The following is a 19,461-nucleotide window of genomic DNA, read 5'->3' as shown; positions in this document are numbered from 1 at the left end:
TACACAGAGATAATAAATAAATAAGATGGATCCATGTCCCCAAAGGGCTCACAATCTAAAAAGAAACATAAGACAGACACCAGCAACAGTCATTGGAGGTAGTTTGCTGGGGGTGGATAGGGCCAGTTACTCTCTCTCTCCGCTAAATAAAGAGAATCCCCATGTTAAAAGGTGCCTCTTTGCCAAGTTAGCAGGAGTATTTTGGGCCTCGATAGCTGTGAATAATACAATACAATGATTATATTCCAGCAATTTCTACACCATTCATTAAGGGGTTACTTCTAAGGCAGGCCTGCTCAACTTTGGCCCCCCAGCTGTTTTTGTACTACAACTCCCATAATCCCTAGCCATAGCAGCCAATAGCCGGGAATTATGGGAGTTGTAGGCCAACATCTGCAGGAGGGCCGAAGTTGAGCAGGCCTGGTCTAAGGGATCTTCATTCAGAAACCTTTGGCTTTCTGTTAGCAGAAACTGTTCTCGACAGCAAGGAGAAAGTTTAGGGTTGTCAACTCCCTCATTAAGCAGGATGTCCCTCATGTACCCAGAATGTTGGGGGCAATATGCTAAATCATTGTAAACCGCTTAGAGAGCTCCGGCTATAAAGCGGTATATAAATGTAAGTGCTATTGCTATTGCTATTTCAGGGACGAAAGGTTGGTCCCTATCGGGACAGCATTTGTCCCTCATTTATTCAATAGCATATAATTTAATGACATATACTTCAAGGATACTTGGGCTCTTGATTACCACTGCATACACCTCCCAGCCCCACAGCCCCCGCCTCGCAGCAAGCCACAAACTTGTGTCCCTCATGCTGGCAATGAAATGTTGGCAATCTTACTACAACTGTACCCGATTTGGTTCATATTGGTCCATGTATTGCAAAATTGATAGGACACACACCCGGAATGTTGGGTAATCTCATAAGCCTCCTGGAAAATAGTCTAAAAACGACTCGTCTCTGGAGCGAGACAGGGCCGAACGCGGGGGGGGGGGGGGGTCCTCCCCGACATGCGCAGTCCGGCTTAAAGTTTTGAAACCCTGCTTAAAGTTTTGAAACCCTGTCTGGGAGCGAGTGGAGCAGCTTTAACTCTTTCGTGGATGCCCTCCTCCACTGCCAGCAGGGAAGCTTTTCTGCTGCAGCTGCACATACATCCCACGTGGCATTCCTTTGAGAAGGCATCCTAGGGTTAAAGCGAGAGAGATGCAAGTCCTAGAGAGGCAAAAGTGAGGGGGTGGCGGCGGGGCTGACAGACTTGTGATTGCTGTTTCCGGCCCCCATTGTTGCCCCAAGAGCTATTTTTCGGTGTTGGGTGTCCCAGTCCCAGTTGTGTGGCAAATGGAAAAGAGGTAAGTAAGAATGGGTGGGTTGGCGTCTCCCCTAACAGGAAGAGTAAAGCAAAGGCAGTGAGCGCGGTGGGCGGGAGCGGGGAGAGTGCAGGTGCAGAGGGGGAAGAGAGCCTCCCCTGCTTTCGCCGTCTCAGCCCAGGGGGAGCGGAAGGTGCTGCTGGATCCCCAGGGGCGGGGGGGGGGGCGGGGGTTCCCTTCCAAAGCGTCTTGTCCTCCTCTTTGCAAAACATGGAGTCTGCTTTGCATCCTGCATAGCTTCGCAGTGCTCTAAGGAGAAAGAGGGTGGCTCCTTCAGGAAGGGCAAAGGATGGGGAGCAGATCCGGCTGCTGGGGTGCTTGGTCTGGGGGAGGAAAGAGGGAAAAGGACAGACAGCTGTGGGGCAGCTTGGTGGTGGTGGGAGGCTCATGGAAAGACTTTTGGCCGGGGAAGTTGCTGCATCGTGTGAGCCTTAACCTGAGTGAGTCACAGGAGAAGGAACCTCCCTCCAGCCTCTCATTGCTCTTTGACGGCTTGCTTCCTTCCCTGCAGGGAGACAATCTCTTGTCAGCAACTAGAATGGCCTTTCCTTGGAAAACATCTCCTTGGCTTCACTGTGTAAAACTTGCCTCACAGAACAAAGCATTGGCTTTGCAAAACTCAGCGGGCCCACCTAATACAGCCATTTCTGCTGCAAGGAAGAGTCTGCTGTAAGAAAGAACAACTTTGACCTCATTGGAGATGGAAATGCAAGGCCCGGCTGGCCCAGGAACCTTCTTGGTGGGGAGCAGTGGGGAATTCTGGGAAAAGACTGTGGAGAAAATGCATGAACATGAAAATATGCTCAGTTCAGATATCCAGCAGTTCCAGGACCTGGATGCCAAGGGGCCCCGGAATGTCTGCAGCCGATTGCACAGTCTTTGCTGTCAGTGGCTCAAACCAGAGCGCCACACAAAAAACCAGATCCTGGATCTGCTGGTCCTGGAGCAGTTCCTGACTGTTCTCCCTCTGGAGATGAAGAGCTGGATTAGAGAATGTGAGCCAGAGACCAGTTCGCAGGCGGTGGCCCTGGCAGAAGGCTTCCTCCTGAGCCAGGAAGAGGACAAGAAGCAGGAATTGCAGCAGGTGGATGGGGTCACACTTCCCTGGAAGGAACAGGTATGCAGTCTAGGGGTGCTTCTGGATCCAAGCCTCTCCCTGGTCTTCCAGGTTGAGGCGGTGGCCAGAAGTGCCTTGTATCAGCTTCGGCTGATACGCCAGCTGCGTCCGTTTCTTGAAGTGAATGACGTCAAAACTGTGGTACATTTGTTGGTAACCTCCAGACTGGATTACTGTAATGCGCTCTATGTGGGGCTGCCTTTGTACGTAGTTCAGAAACTACAGTTCGTCTAGAATGCGGCAGCCAGGCTGGTCTCTGGGTCATCTCGGAGAGACCATATAACTCCTTTATTGAATTAGCTACACTGGCTAATGATATGTTTCTGGGCAAAATACAAAGTGCTGGCTATAACCTATAAAGCCCTAAACAGTTTGGGCCCTGGCACTGAGATCTGCTGGAGAGGTCCGTCTGCATTTGCCACCAGCTCGTCTGGTGGCCACTCAGGGACGGGCCTTCTCTGCTGCTGCCCCAAGGCTTTGGAATGCGCTCCCTAGTGAAATAAGAGCCTCCTCATCTCTGACAGCTTTTAAAAAATCTTTAAAGACACATCTCTTCTCCCAGGCTTTTAATTAATATTGTTTTAATGGTTTTAATGCTGTTTTAAAATAATCTTTTAAGAACATAAGAACAGCCCTGCTGGATCAGGCCCAAGGCCCATCTAGTCCAGCATCCTGTTTTGCACAGTGGCCCACCAGATGCCGCTGGAAGCCACAGACAGGAGTTGAGGGCGTGCCCTCTCTCCTGCCATTACTCCCCTGCAACTGGTACTCAGAGGAATCCTGCCTTTGAGGCTGGAGGTGGCCTCAAAAAAAATTTAAATTATTGTAATGTGTTAATTTTTTCATTTTTGTCTTAACTAATGTTTTTCTTTGTTTTTATTCTGTTGTAAACCACCCAGAGACGTACATTTTGGGTGGTATAAAAATGTTTTAATAAAATAAAAAATAAGGTGAGAAAGTTTCATCTTGGTAGGAGATTAAATTATTCCCATTGATTAATTCAGTCTTTTATACACAAAATGGATATTCCTCCTTTCTACAAACTCATGGCATCACATAACAGTTCTTAAGCACAGCGAATATAACAAAGTATAATTAATTAATAGTTAAGGATAACTAAAATAAAGAATAATGTGAGCAAGAATAAATTCCCCACAGTTTGCCAAAAGGCTTAGGACCGACAAAAGGAAGAACTTTTTCACATAACACATAGCCTATGAAATTCTCTGCCACAAGATGTGGTGACAGCCACCAACCTGGATGGTTTTAAGAGGTGTTTAGATAAATTCATGGGGGACAGGTCTATCAATCCGTACGGATTTGAAGGCTATAGGCCACCTTAAGCTTCTGAGGCAGAATGTCTCTAACAGCAAGAGAGAGGGCATGCCCTCAGTTCTTACCTGTGGGCTTCTGTGAGGGGTATCCGGTGGGCCACTGTGTGAAACAATATGTTAGACTAGATGGGCCTTGGGCCTAATCCAGCAGGGCTGTTCTTATGTTGTCTAGATTTCTCTTGGGTTCCTTGGAAGGGGATATATCTTAACCCTCCCCTCCTACCACCACCTCACCTTTGAATGTTCCATTCCTTTTGCATTCCCCCTCCCTATTCCATATATATGTTTGTGTGTGTAATGTTTTTATTTATTTTTGGTGTTTCAGGTGCAGGGGCAGTTAGCAGAAGGGACGGCCAATGTATCTGAGGCAGAGAAGGCTCCATCGGACACCAGACAAAAGCCATTGTCCAGGGGAAACTCTCAGGAGGGTGACGCAGATGCCACCTTGCTGGGTGAGGATTAATGGATCACACTTGAGCTCAGGGGCAGCTAAGGAATTGGGCTGAAGGCTCAAAGGTCACAATGCTGTCCCCACCCCATCCCGATCCCCCCTGAGCGGTTTATGGGTAGGAAGGTGTTCTTAAAAAATACAGTCAAGCAGGGGCGTAGCAAGGCTGGAGTGGTCCCTGCGACAAAAAGTAAAGATGGGCCCTTGGCCCCCTGCCAAATATACATGTCTCCCCGGTATCTTTGCTGCTGAAGGCTATGCTGAAATACAAAATACTTTTCCAGCACACTTTTTCTCTCACCCCTATGCAAATATCACACACTTCCTGTGCATGCAGACCTATGTTCGCTCTCAGGTGCACGGGTGAGCTTGCCAGTTTTTTTCTCCCTGCGCAGTATGTTTCAGTCCCCGCTCACGGCCCCTTTTTCTTCCACTTAGCTTGGTATTTACTCCTTGGCCAGCTTCTGCAGGTCCCGTCCACCAATGCTGTCCTTGGCCAGCCTTGAACTCCGCAGGTTGATCTCCTCCTTTGCTGGGCTCTGGCTCCTTCACTCTCTCCTCGTTCTCTCCATCAAGCCTCCTCTTGACCTTGGAATGATCCAACTTGTGCTGGGCGGCTGAAGAGGAGGAAGCAGCCCAGCGGTGGCAGCTGTAGTGTGTTCCTCATCTCCCTTGCAAGGAGCGGGAGGGGAAGTGGAGGCTGGGCACAGATATAGAGCAGAACAGGGCAGGCAGGGGCACGATCCGGCAGAGCAGCTGCTTCTGCTTCCACCCCCGTTGTGAGCCGGCTGGTGGAGTTCATTAAGTAACTCAATTTTAAAAATATCTGCTGATAAACTATCGGCACACTTCTAGCATGTTTACTCATATTTTGTTATCTGTTTTGTGGTGAGATGTTTGAATGTTTGTTTTTAATAATATGGAAGTTGCTTAATGAAAACAGTTTCAGTTTATGTGAATTTTTATTTGTTATAAATTACAATAGAGAGCCAGTGTGGTGTAGTGGTTAGAGTGTTGGACTAGGACCGGGGAGACCCGAGTTCAAATCCCCATTCAGCCATGATACTAGCTGGGTGATTCTGGGCCAGTCACTTCTCTCTCAGCCTAACCTACTTCACAGGGTTGTTGTTAGGAGAAACATAAGTATGTAGTACACTACTCTGGGCTCCTTGGCGAAAAAGCGGGATATAAAATGTAAATAATTTTATATATATCATACTTTCTTGTAGTTGGTTAATAAAAACAGATCAGGTTTTTTTTTAACTATATGGATTTTTCAATGTTATAAATGATAAGCATGCTCCTGTTATAATTCCTTAAGGAAACCTGCTTACTCTTTTAACAATTCAATAAAATGTGACATTTTATTGAATTTGTTAAAGACATTGATTCAGAAAATTGCAGTTTCTGTTGACCTTTGTACTACTTCAGCATAAGTGCCCCCGGCTTCATATAAGAACAGGGTTTTCACCAAAGAGGCTTGGATGGCTTGCTGCAGTCCTATTAAATCCCTCACCAACTGCTCCTGGTCATCTCCCAGCCATTGTCCGAACTGACTCATAACTATACTCATTTTGTCTTTCAAGTAAAGCCAAGGAAAACCATATGCCCACCAGTCGATGTTCGTGGAAATCAAACTCTGCTACAATTTGTCAGGGTTCTCTCCATGGGATGGTCTAGTGATGAGCGTGACTTGGTGCCTTCCATTTGGCCTCAGAGTCTCTTGGGAAGGGGGTTACAGCATCCTGAGTCCTCCCAAGTAAGCATTCCCCACAGTTGGGCCTCTCTCCGGAGGACCCCAACCTGCCCACCACTGGGGAAAGAGCTACTCATCACTGGCCAGCTCTTCCCTAAAAAGACCCAAGCATGCCTGGCATGCAAACCCCACCTCCAGGAGTCACCTTTCTACAATTCCTGGTTAACCACTTCGGATTTTGGGAGCTCTGCCGCACTCCACAAAGCCCGTCGTGGGCTCTGGCCGTTTGCTGCGGGCCCTAGGGTGTGCAAAACCAGTTCTCTTCTGACCGGATTTGACTCAAACCAGCCCGGTTTGAGTGGTTTAAGCTAGAACCAGCCCAGCCTCTCAAAAGAGGGATCTGAGCTCGAACTGGACCGAGCCTGGCACGAATCAAACCAGTTTGAGTGGCGGCCTCCACTTTCTGTGTGTGTTTACATTTTAGGCCTTTCTGCTTGGTTTCCTGCAACTGCCTTGATGATTGGCTAGTGATCTCCTTTCTCCTGGTTGGCTGGTTATCATTGAAACCATTCTGTTGTCAGGGCTGTTGGTTTTGTTTTGGTTTTGTTGTGGTAGATTTGGTTTTGGTTGGTAGAGGTTCTTCAGCTAGGTACATGTGCTTCTGCTTTCTGTTGTTGTTGTTGTTTTCTTGTTAAATAGGGCCCAGTTTGGGGGAAGGGATGTCTAGGAGGGTGAAGGGCAGGGTGGCCAGAACCTAAGGGGTATACTCGTGAGTCAAATGGGTCATAATCCAAAATTTGGCTTTAAAAAAGCCAAATCTGGCAACAGAGGTCTGGGTGACCAGACCACTTGAGAGCACAAGCAGGAGCACGTCCCTTGCCACCACTAGTCAAGGAGACAGAAAGTGGCCTAGCACAGCCAGGAGGAACAAGAATGGCTGTATGCTGCTGCTTGGTATGCCCCCACATCGCCCATGTCCTCCAGCACTTGCTGACCTTTCCCCTGCTGACCTGTGCCTTGCAGTGGATGCAGACGGCATGTGTAGGGACACCTTGACAGTGCCCAAAGTGCTCCCATGCACTGCCGCCAATGGTCTTGGACCACTTGGGTGCTGGTGGTGCTACTGGGCCTGCTGGTTGGCCACCAGCCCTACCCCCACCCCCCTCCTCTGTCCGTGGCTGCCTAGGGCCTGGGACAACAGGAATGACATCGTCAACCTCCTTTCCAGGCACCACCTCCTCACTCTCGGATTCTGGGTGCGTTGGGGTGACACTGAGAAGGGGAGATCTGGTTGGGCTAGCAGTTAGGGATGGGCCTGGACCGGTCCAGAGGCCATTCTGAAGGCCTCCGTAACGGTCCGGAATGGTCCGGACCTGGACGGTTTGGGTGGGTGGGGGGCTTTAAGAGCGGGTGGAGGGTTTACTTACCCCTCCCGACTCTTTCTCGTTCTGGCGCCGTAAGTTTAGTAGTAATTGGGGCGGCAGGATACCTCCCTGCTGCCCCTTTCCCGCTGCTGCTCTGCAAAACTCCCAGAAGTCCTTTGCGTGCACGCACGTCGCAGAGACGTGAAGCGCGCGCACAATGTGTGCACACGCAAAGGACTTCTGGGAGTTTTGCAGAGCAGCAGCGGGAAAGGGGCGGCAGGGAGGTATCCTGCCACCCCAATTACTACTAAACTTACGGCGCCAGAACAGGAAAGAGGCGGGAGGGGTAAGTAAACCCTCCACCCGCTCTTAAAGCCACCCCCCACCCCAGTGCCGGACCGCAGTTTGGCGGTTCCGTGCACACTCCTACTAGCAGTCGTCACCACCTCCTCTGCCCCCACCATGGGAAGAAGAGGTCCTGCTTCCCTGGCTTGGCTCCTCGCTACTGCCTCAACCACTGGAGGTGGATGCGTTGCGGGAGGCACCACAGCAAAAGTGAGTCTCCGTACAATGACCTCTAGGGGGGCTTTGGGAATAGGCCCCTCCCGCCGCCCTTGCCCCCCCAACCAGTATCACCCCTCCCTCTGACCCTGCTACGGGACCTACCCTGCATGTCTCATTACCATTGGGAAGATGGTTCCTTTCAGTTGGTGGAGAATTCAACCGAGTTCAAAATCTCTTCACGCACCACCTTCAGTAGGAGAGTGGTGCCCTCCCTGTACCAGTCATGCAGGGAGGATGTGGCCATATTATCATTCTCTCTCTCTCTCTCTCTCTCACACACACACACACAACTCAGGACATGAAAACCAAAGAAGGAACGGTGTTGCTTTCATAGTCAGGAAGGATATAGCAATGACAGTACTTGGGTACAATGCAGTCAGTGACCAACTAATATCAATTAGATTTCGTAGACAACTCTTTAACATGGCAGTTCTTCAAGTCTATTCCCCAACGACTGATGCGCAGAAGAAGAGGAAGTTGATGAGTTTTATGCTCAAATTCAGTCTGAAATTGACAGAACATGCAAGCAAGATGTGATGCTGGTGGTTGGTGACTGGAATGCCAAAGTTGGAAAAGGTAAGGAAGAAAACACAGATTATATGGCCTAGGAAACAGAAATGAAACAGGAGAACGACTTATTAATTTCTGCCAAGCCAATGATCCCTTCATTGCTAACACATTCTTCAAACAAACAAAGCGGTGCCTATACACATGGACGTCACCAGATGGAGTACACAGAAATCAAATTGATTACATTACTGGTGCAAGGAGGTGGAAGAGCTCAGTTATAACAGCAAAGACGTGGCCGGGGGCCGATTGTGGAACAGATAACGAACTACTCATGTGCAAGTTCCAAGTCAAGCTAAAGCGGAAAAACAAAGCTATCCAGCTTCCACAATATGATCTTGAGAATGTACCCACCATTTTCAAGGAGAACATCAAGAACCGCTTTGAAGTACTGAACCTCATTGATAGGGAACCTGAGGAACTGTGGAATGAAATCAAAGAAGTTGTTAAACAGAAGAAAGCAAAATGGATGTCAGAACAGACGGTGGGAATTGCCAAGAGGAGAGGAGAAGAGAAGAGAAGCCAAAGTCAAGAAAGATAAAAGATCTCAGGAACTTAATAGGGAATTTCAAAAAGCTTTTAGAAGAGACAAGGAACAGTACTACAATGACATCTGTAAAGACCTTGAGGATGGAAATAGACAAGGAAAAACAAGGCAAGTTTTCCAAAAGATCTCTGAACTCAGAGGGAGGTCCCATCCTCGAATTGTTATGTTAAGGGATGCCAAAGGACAGATAGTAACTGATTCAGAGAAGATCAAACAGAAATGGAAGGAGTATACTGAAAATCTGTGCAGCTGGGATGTCAACATCCAAGATACTCTAGAAGATATTCCCTACTTGCAAGACCCTCAAGTACAGGAAGATGAAGTTAGATCAGCACTTCGGTCACCATCAAGTTGGAAGACAACAGGAATCGATGGAATAGCTACAGAAATATGGCAGGCAACAGAAGAAGAATCAGTCAAGGCTCTAACCAGACTATGCCAGCAAATTTGGAGAACGACACAGTGGCCAACAAATTGGAAGAGGTCAGTCTACATACCCATACCAAATAAAGGAGACTTAACAGGTCGCGCAAACCATCGCACAATATGCTTAATATCACACGCTAGCAAAATAATGCTCAGGATTATCCAATGCAAATTAGAGCCCTACGTGGGAAGGGAAATGCCGGATATTCAAACTGGTTTCAGAAAAGGTCAAGGAACAAAAGACATAATTATTGATGCACACTGGATAATTAAGAAAGTCAAAGAATACCAGAAAGAAGTCAATATTTGCTTTATTGACTATGAAAAAGTCTTCGATTGCCTCAACTATGTCAAGCTGTGGAATATCCTTAGGAAAATGGGCATCCCAGAACATCTCATTGTTCTCATGAGAAACCTATATCCAAGACAGGAAGCCACAGTTCAGACAGAACATGGTGAAACAGACTGGTTCCAGATTGGCAAAGGAGTAAGACAAGGTTGTCTACTTTCTCATTATTTATTCAATTTAAATGCTGAACATGAGTGTGGTTTTAAAGTTGGAGGAAGAAACATCAATAACCTGCACCTACGCTGACACTACTCTGAAAGCTGAGAATGCAGATGATCTGCAAGCTCTAGTAATGAAAGTCAAGGAGCACAGTGAAAAAATGGGACTAGATTATGACTAAATGTAAAGAAGATTAAACTGACGGGTACAGCAACCAGCCTCAGAATTGCTAATTAAGACATTGAAGTGGTGGATAGTTTCTACCTTTTAGGATCGACCATCAACAGTAAAGGATCCAGCAGTCAAGAAATACGCCGCAGACTAACACTTGGTAGGGTTGCAATGAAGGCCTTGGAAAGGATATTTAGATGCACTGACGTGTCTATATCTACAAGGATTAGAATCATCTTTTGAGCAATGGTCTTTCCCGTGACATTCTATGGATGCGAAAGCTGGACTTTGAAGAAGCAAGATAGAAAAAGTATTGATGCTTTTGAATTTGGTGCTGGAGAAGACTTTTGAGGATACCATGGACAGCCAGGAAAACAAACACATGGATCATAGAACAAAACAATCCAGAATTCTCACTTGAGGCATGAATGACCAGGCTCAAACTATCATACTTAGGACACATTATGTGAAAACCCAGCTGGGGAAAGTGGAAGGAAAGAGAAGAAGAGGACGACCAGCAGCACAGTGCATGGACTCGATTACAACAGCAATGAATGCACCACTGAGAGACCTTAAAGGCCAAGTTGAAGACAGATCGTCCTGGAGAGAATCTATGTATGTGGTCGCTAAGAGTCGACACTGACTTGACAGTACTCAATCAATCAGTCAGTCAATCAATCAACAGCGGGAGAGAGTGCATGCCCTCAACTCATGTCTGTAGGCTTCCAGCGGCTTCTGGTGGGCCACTGTGTGAAACAGGATGCTGGACTAGATGGGCTGTGGGCCTCATCCAGCAGGGCTTACATTCACTGACATGGTCACTGACAATGGTGCAAACATACGGAGGGTGGCATGTCGGGTGCAGTTTGTGTCCATACACTGTATGGCACACACTCTGCACCTGGTTGTGACGTATGTAGTTGGCATCAAGGAGGCGCATCAAGGAGGCGAGGGGGAGGGAACATCAAGGCCATCCATGTGACGTGGCACAACCACTGCTAGTCCCTCTCTTCTGCTTCTGCGTGAGGTCCCTTGTGAAGAAAGAGTTCCCTTTAGGCACAGTTGCAGTATGGAAGTAAGAAATGCAAGGAGACAATAAGGGATGCAAAAAGATAGTTTGAGGAGCATATAGCTAGAAATGTCAAGCAGAATAACAAAAACTTGTTTAAATATATCTGAAGCAGAAAACCTGCAAAGGAGGCCGTTGGATGCTTAGATGATGAGGGCATGAAAGGGATTATTAAGGAGGATAAGGAGATTGCAGAGAAGCTGAATGAGTTATTTGCATCTGTCTTCACTGAGGAGGAGACTGACCATGTACCCACTCTGGAACAGAGCTTGTCAGGCTTGAAGGCTGAAGAACTGGGCCAGTTGGAGGTGACGAGAGAGAATGTTCAAAAAGCTTTTGACAAAATTCCCCACCAAAGCCTCTTGAGTAAACTTACCAGTCATGGGATAAGGGGACAGGTTCATGTGTGGACTGGTAATTGCTTTAAGGACAGGAAACAGAGAGTAGGAATAAATGGACTGTTTTCACAATGGAGGGAAGTAAGAAGTGGCATTCCCCAGGGATCTGTACCTGGAACAGTGCTCTTTAACGGGTTAATAAATAATCAAGAAGTAGGGGTAAGCAGTGAAGTGCCCACAACATTAGAACCAGGAGTCATCCCATAAAACTGAAGGCCAAGACGTTTAGGGCCAACCAAAAGAAGAACTCTTTCAAGAAAGCACATAATTTATGGAATTCTCTGCCATGGGATGCGGTGATGGCCACTAGCTTGGATGGCTTTAAAAGGGGCTTAGACAAGTCATGGAGGGCAGGTCTATCAATGACTGTTTGTCTGGTGGCTGTAGGCCACCTCCAGCCTCAGAGGAGGGATGCCTCTAAGTACCAGTTGCAGGGGAGCAACAGCAGGAGAGAGGGCATGCCCTCACCTTTTGCCTGTGGGCTTCCCAGAGGCATCTGGTGGCCCACTGTGTGAAACAGTCACGTTTAACTTTGCATGGTAGCCATCTTGTTTTGTGTGAACATATTTCAAGCCTCCCTTTCTGTAAATACTTAAGACAATAAACTGCAGAATCCCTGTAAGTTTCATGCCTCTTATCACAAAAAGCACAATAGTTACTCCGCTATGAGGGGAATCCTTGTCCCCAGGCTATTTTACATGAATCTGGAGATCTGTTTTTCTTCTCCCGTGTAAGGACCTGAGATTGACAATGTTTATAAAGGGTAAATGTTCCCCTGACCAGTGTATTTTTCCCCCCTCTCTCATAGGCCATGGCAGAGCAGTAGTGATTTGTCCAAGCTCTTCTGCCCTGGGTAGTGATGGAGAAAAGGCTTCTATACGACCAGATCAGGTAGGGGAGATATCACTGGGGAAACAGGCAGTTGACTTGCCCTGAGTCTGAAATAATTTCTTTCTTCACCTTGAATGATTCACCCTTATTACCCTCAGAGGTTCTTTACAAGGGGATGATTGTTTTTTCCCCTGGGAGTCAATAATATTTTCTTTTTTCAGAGTGCTGTGTCTTTTGATGAGGTGGCTGTGCATTTCACCGAGGAGGAGTGGGTTCTGCTGGACGCAGACCAAAAAGCCCTGCACAGAGAAGTCATGGAGGAGACACGTCAGAATGTGGCCTCTCTGGGTAAAGCTCCCTCTTTATCCAGAAAATACTGGGGGGGGGTGCCCCTCTTCATTGGGGGCAATGGGGGAGGAGAGGCTCATCAGCCCTGCCCAGGAGTGCTCCTATCAGAGAGTCATCTGCTGCTGCGACAAATAACATTGAGTTCTTGTGTGTTGTGTCTTCGGAAGGCACAATGTAAAGTCAGAGGGTGGGACGTCAGTCACTCCACAGTGTTGCATACACACATTCCCTTACCATGAAGAAGGCCCACTCTTTATGATCGTGAGTAGACTGATGAGTGGAATGGAACAAGCTACACTCCTTTACCCTTCTGTTCCAAGAACATTGGGCTAGAAACAGACACAAGCCCGCCTCAAATCTATTGGGGGGCAGGAGTGTGAAGAGAAAGAGAGAGAAAAGCCACCAGGCACCAGATCAGACTCCTAAGGGAATCTGCTGCTCCCCTCAGCAGCCAATCCCAGCGGACCAAAGCACGTGTGCCCATCCTGAGCCACCGAGCTGATCACATCTGCTGATTGAGTCATTGTGCCTGGTCTGAGAGTGCAAAAAGAGGTGGGGAGGGGGGGAAATGGTAACCCAGCCAAACCAGCGTAGTTTCCCGGGTAAAGGGAGTCCATCCTCATTGCAATTACTCTCTGCGGTTTGATCCTTTCTCTGGCAAAATGCCAACTTGGGAAAAATCGACCTGTGTAACCAGGATATCAATTTCTGTGTTTGCTTCTGAAGTAAGAACTCCAGTTTTACTCTTGCTTAGTAATTTTTACTAGGGAAGCCCCTTTTTGTCATAGTCCAAGACAGACGGTAAAAGTCCAGCAAGGAAAATAAAGTATTTTTATATGCTCCACCACCCCCGGGCCTGCCAGGCATCGGTCTAAACTCATTCTCTCCCACAACTGCCTTTGGTCCAGCCGGCACCATGGTCCCCCGAGTCCCACTTTGACTCCTGCTGCCTCAGAGTCCGTCACTTCCGCATTTGAAGCAGGCAGAGCTGACCTAGGAACTAGATCCTTTGGAGCCTCCTTTGGTGACACACCCCTTACACGAAGGAGGCTCTTGCCTGCTCGACCTGCGAGGAAATTATAGGCAGACTAAGCCGCCCAGCGGGATGCTTCAATCGCTGGAAGCAGTGGCGCCCAGGGCACATGCCATGCCTGCGTCACGCTAGATACGCCTCTGCACTGGAAATAACCATGAGCAATAGTTTTTAGCTGAGAAAAAGGGATTGGAAAAGGCACCCAGTCAACTTCTCGGCTGCGTGGGGAGCTAAAATCTAGGTTTCCACAACCACTTCTCAATACCACACCAGCCGTCCGTCCATTCATTCATTCATTCATTCATTCGATTTCTATATCACCCTTCCAAAAATGGCTCAGTGCAGTTTACACAGAGAAATAGCAAACAAATAAGATGGATCCCTGTCCCCAAAGGGCTCACAATCTAAAAAGAAACATAAGACAGATACCATTAACAGTCAGAGATTCCTGTGTATGTTACTGTGCTGGGGGTATATAGGTCCAATCACAGGGCACTATTTCATATGTATCAAGAGTTATATCTTCTGAAGTCTGTTTTCTCAGTTGCAATAGGAGCTATTTGAGTCTGTTGCCTGATATCAGGTTCTATTTCTCCTTGTAATTCATGCTATCTTTCTTTTTCTCTTACAGTTGGTGATGAGTGGAAGAGCAAGAATAAGGGAGAACTTTTTAGAACGTTAGTGGAAAGAGTGAAATGTAAAAAGGAAGGACAGCAGAGAAAGGAAACTGAAATAAGAAAAGAAAGGAGGAATGAATCCACAGCTCTTCATGCTGGTGACCACCAGGAAACCCCAATCCAAGGGGAAATGGACAAAAGAAATGAATGGGGAAAGCACCTAAGAGGTGGGGAAAGGTTCCGTTGTAAATCAAGCCTTATTTCAAGAGTCAGGATAGGGGAGAACTCATTGAAGTGCTTCAGTGGTGGGGGGAAATTCAGTCAGGACTCAACCCTTATTCCTCAAAAAATTCACAGAGAGAAACTATTTAAATGTTTGGAATGTGGGAAGGGTTTCAGACAGAAATCAACTCTTAGAATGCATGAAAGCATTCACACAGGGGATAAACCATTTAAATGTTTGGTGTGTGAGAGCAGCTTCAGTCAGAGCTCATATCTTAAAGAACATCAAAGGATCCACACAGGAAAAAAATCATACCCATGGTTGGAGTATGGGAAGAGCTTCAGATATACCTCAGATCTTAGGAGACACAAAAGTATTCAAATGAAGGGGAAAAAATTTAAATGTTTGGAGTGTGGGAAGAGCTTCATTAAGAAGTCAGTTCTTAAAATACATGAAAGAATTCACATGGAAGAGAAACCATTTAAATGTTTGGAGTGTGGGAAGAGATTCAGTAAGAAGTCAGTTCTTAAAATACATGAAAGAATTCACATGGAGGAGAAACCATTTAAATGTTTGGAGTGTGGGAAGAGTTTCACTCAGAGCTCATGTCTTACAGTTCATCAAAGAATTCACACAGGTGAGAAACCATTTCAATGTTTGGAGTGTGGGAAGAGTTTCAGACAGAAGTCAGTTCTTAAAATACATGAAAAGATTCACATGGAGGAGAAACCATTTAAATGTTTGGAGTGTGGGAAGAGTTTCACTCAGAGCTCATGTCTTACAGCTCATCAAAGAATTCACACAGGTGAGAAACCATTTCAGTGTTTGGAGTGCGGGAAGAGTTTCAATCATAACTCAGATCTTAGGAGACACAGAAGTATTCACATGAAGGAGAAACCATTTAAATGTTTGGAGTGTGGGAAGAGCTTCAGTTGGAAGTCAGTTCTTAAAATACATGAAAAAATGCACATGAAGGAGAAACCACTTAAATGTTTGGAATGTGGGAAGAGTTTTACTCAGAGTTCATGTCTTATAGATCATCAAAGAATTCACACAGGCGAGAAACCATTTAACTGTTTGCAGTGTGGGAAGAGCTTCAGACAGAAGTCAATTCTTAAAATACATGAAAAAATTCACACAGGTGATAAACCATTTAAATGTCTAGAGTGTGGCAAGAGCTTCATTTGGGAGTCATATCTTAGGAGACATAAAAGTATGCACATGAAGGAGAAACCATTTAAATGTTTGGAGTGTGGGAAGAGTTTTACTCAGAGCTCATATCTTACAGTTCATCAAAGAATTCACACAGGCGAGAATCCATTTCAGTGTTTGGAGTGTGGGAAGAGCTTCAGACATAAGTCTGTTCTTAAAATACATGAAGAAATTCACATGGAGGAGAAACCATTTAAATGTTTGGAGTGTGGGAAGAGTTTCACTCAGAGCTCATGTTTTAAAGTTCATCAAAGAATTCACACAGGCGAGAAACCATTTCAGTGTTTGGAGTGTGGGAAGAGCTTCAGCTATAACTCATATCTTAGGAGACACGAAAGTATTCACATGAAGGAGAAACCATTTAAATGTTTAGAGTGTGGGAAGAGTTTCACTCAGAGCTCATGTCTTACAGTTCATCAAAGAATTCACACAGGCGAGAATCCATTTCAATGTTTGGAGTGTGGGAAGAGCTTCAGTTATAACTCACATCTTAGGAGACACAAAAGTATTCACATGAAGGAGAAACCATTTAAATGTTTGGAGTGTGAGAAGAGCTTCAGTGAAAACAGATATTTTATAGAACATCAAAGAATCCACACAGGTGAGAAACCATTTAAATGTTTGGAGTGTGGGGAGAGCTTCCGTTTAGGTAGAGCTCTTAGAAGACATGAAAAAGTTCATAAAAATCCTCATGGGGATTTGTTCCCCATCTAAGTGTTCCCATTTCATGTGGAATGACCTCAGTCACAAGTTAGACTGCACTCAGTATACAAAACCTCCTTCTTACCATATAAGCCATTCAGGCTAAAAACAATATAAATGCTTTGAATGTGGAAAGGGTTGCAGTTCAGGAACCTAAAAAGGCTTTAAGACGAGAGCTAAGAGGCTTTCCGTTTTCCCTCATGCTCTAAAAGGAATGGAAATGGCTAGTTTAGGTGCCCATCTTAACTTCCACACCGTGTAAGCTATATTAGACCTTCTACAATGCTGGCTCCACAAATGAGGCTCCATGTATCCACACTTGGCCTTGGTCCTTCAGCTGGACGCTGAGCTGGGAGAGGACATGGCGCATCCAGGCAGAAATTCTAGAAGTTCTGCTTCCCCAGTTGATTCCTTGAGTTGCACTTGATGTGTCTCAATGGAGAGCTGGTAAAAACTGAGCTGTAGCAACCAGAAACTGGCATACATCCTTGTAAGAAGATGTCCACAAGCAGAGGGTTTTAGAGGGTAGGGAAGCAAAGGTTGTCATAGAAACAGTGCATGGAATGTTTGGAACTGTCTTTTTAAAAAAATGAATGACAGGTGGTGACAGTTAGGAAGTGGGGAGTGTTGGCAAAAGAGGGACCAGTAATGAAAGAAGGGAGAGCTCAGTGTGAGAGCTCCTGTAGAAGACTGAGCAAGGGGGTTGTTCAGGGTGTTTTGTAGGAAAGTTTGGGGACGTATTGAGCAGAGACTGTAGGAGACCAGTGGTGAACTGGAGCAGTACTTTGGGTTTGGAAAGTGGGTTTCAGAACATGTTTCACAAATAATACAATATATACCCCTGTCCTAGACCGCTTAGCAAGCTTAAGGAGGATGTGTGACAAGGAGGTCACATATCATGCTCAGGATTGTGCTTCACAATTGCACAAAATAGCAACATTGTAATGAAGTTCATGTGCCCTCCTTAGTAGAAATTCTGCTACATTTTAAACCAATAATAAGCTTCTTCTTCATATGGTGGCTGCACAAGATAAATTCCAAAACAATGCACAGGGGCAGTCACAGAATGAAACAAACAATAAAGAGGGGAAATGGAAATCCCACCGTGACTACAAAACAAAAAAATGCAGATAATCATGACCAAACACTGAAAATATAGATAAACACTGGAAATGTATATTCAGAAATAATAAGCCAGTAATAAATAATCCATAACATTAATAAACAAAAATCATGAATCTAAACTAAATAATTCCACAAGAAAAATAATAATAATGTATGCAGTAATAGTCAAACCAGCTGGTAACACATAATACACAAAATGCCTTCTCACAATGCAGAATACATAAATAAAAGCATGCGCAATAACAGTCAAAAGTTAAGGAAGGAGGTGTAACTGAGCCAGGCAAAAATTGGGCTGCAGGATGAAATAGGCAAAGTCAAGTATCAAAATGGAAGTGGCAGATGACAAAAGCACTGTGTCAGACGTGGTCTCAAAAAGAGGTGTGGACGTCCTCAATGGCGAAATGCTCAATACCATCCGCACAGAAGTGAAGATGTAAAATCACAAACATGCTGATAGCAGAGAACCCGTCGAGCATGCTTTCATAAATAAGCTGACCTGGATCAGAGATAAAGCCCACTGCATGTCCTTGTGGAGAAGAACAAACTTCATGAATCAATGTCGTTCATGAATCAAAGTCGAACGGCTCTTCCAGATATGTGCTGTTTCGCCCACAAAGCTTCATCAGCCTCCAAAACAACATTAGTACCGGTACCCCATTTCTTAAGCTTGACACAGTCTTACAGTCCTTTCCGGCATTGATGTGCCCTGCTTAGTAGAAATTCTGTTACCATTTTAAACCAATAATAAACTTCTTTATATGGTGGATGCACAAGATAAATTCCAAACAAAAAAAGCGGGGTGGGGGGAACCCTAATACCTCCAGTGAACATGCTAATTCAACCAGTACAAAATCAAAACAAAACACATCCTTGCATTTAGTGTGGGCTTGTGCATTGGTGTGGATATGTGTGTGTTATATTTGTTATGTGCATTTTTTTCTTGGGTTTGTTAACTTTTGTACAGCAGTTAATGAGCCATTAAGTATGAAATATTTGACATTCCTAAAGTATTTTTGTGTTAATAATACACTGATCCATTAATACATGCATTAATGCATTAAGACCTGCATGTCTCTGGTACTATAACACGCATTACACTCTTAAGATCTTTTTTAAGGCATAGAATTCCTTACTGCATAAATTACCTTATTGTTGTGGTCAAAATAAGTGATCTATCTGAATATTATAGAGTGGTATGAAGTGCATTTACAGAAATATTATTATTATTTGTAAAATATAATGAATCACTTAGTGACTTAATTAATTAATTAATTAGTCTGTGTGCCGCAGCAAGAGTAGTTGCTTGGAGTAAGGGGGACTTTGGGGCCAAATGGTGAGTTGGTATAAATTGACTTGCAGCAACCAGAAACTGGCGTGTACCCCAGACAATGGCGAAGGAGACCGCCGTGTCTCCTCATCGTCCCCTCTTTTCCAAACTAAAAATCCCCAGATTCTATAGCTTTGCCATTGAACCACGTTTGCCATTTTGTCGCCCACTCACCCAGTTTGGAGAGATCCTTTTGGAGCGCCTCACAGTAGGTTTTGGATTTCACTACCCGAAAAAGTTTAGTGTCATCTGCAAATTTGACCACTTTGCTGCTTGCTTGTTCAAAAACGTTTTGAAAAGTCCAAGTACACTATGTCAACTGGATCACCTTCATCCACATGCCTGTTGACACCAGTGTTCTCTCTAATTTTTTTCATCTGTGTGCGGAATGAATTTTGCTCTGGGCGGCAGTATCAAAGCAGTGTGCGCACACATGCATTCAGAATGAGGCCTTCATGATTCAACA

At 45.5% G+C, this 19,461-nt stretch overlaps 1 protein-coding gene across 1 annotated transcript; it reads left to right on the top strand.

Moving 5' to 3' along the window:
• Positions 1-168: 168 nt before the first annotated feature.
• On the top strand, positions 169-18,936 carry LOC128347436 (zinc finger protein 420-like). Its single transcript, XM_053302097.1, has 6 exons — positions 169-1,350; positions 1,880-2,485; positions 4,145-4,271; positions 12,386-12,468; positions 12,630-12,756; positions 14,421-18,936. The coding sequence occupies exons 2-6, from the start codon at positions 2,069-2,071 to the stop codon at positions 16,553-16,555; spliced, it is 2,889 nt and encodes a 962-aa protein (XP_053158072.1). The 5' UTR covers positions 169-1,350; positions 1,880-2,068; the 3' UTR covers positions 16,556-18,936.
• Positions 18,937-19,461: the final 525 nt, after the last annotated feature.

Source organism: Hemicordylus capensis, chromosome 2 (assembly GCF_027244095.1).
Source record: "Hemicordylus capensis ecotype Gifberg chromosome 2, rHemCap1.1.pri, whole genome shotgun sequence".
NCBI lineage: Eukaryota > Metazoa > Chordata > Lepidosauria > Squamata > Cordylidae > Hemicordylus > Hemicordylus capensis.
Note: the sequence above shows the minus strand (reverse complement) of the source record. Positions and strands in the feature narration are given on the sequence as shown.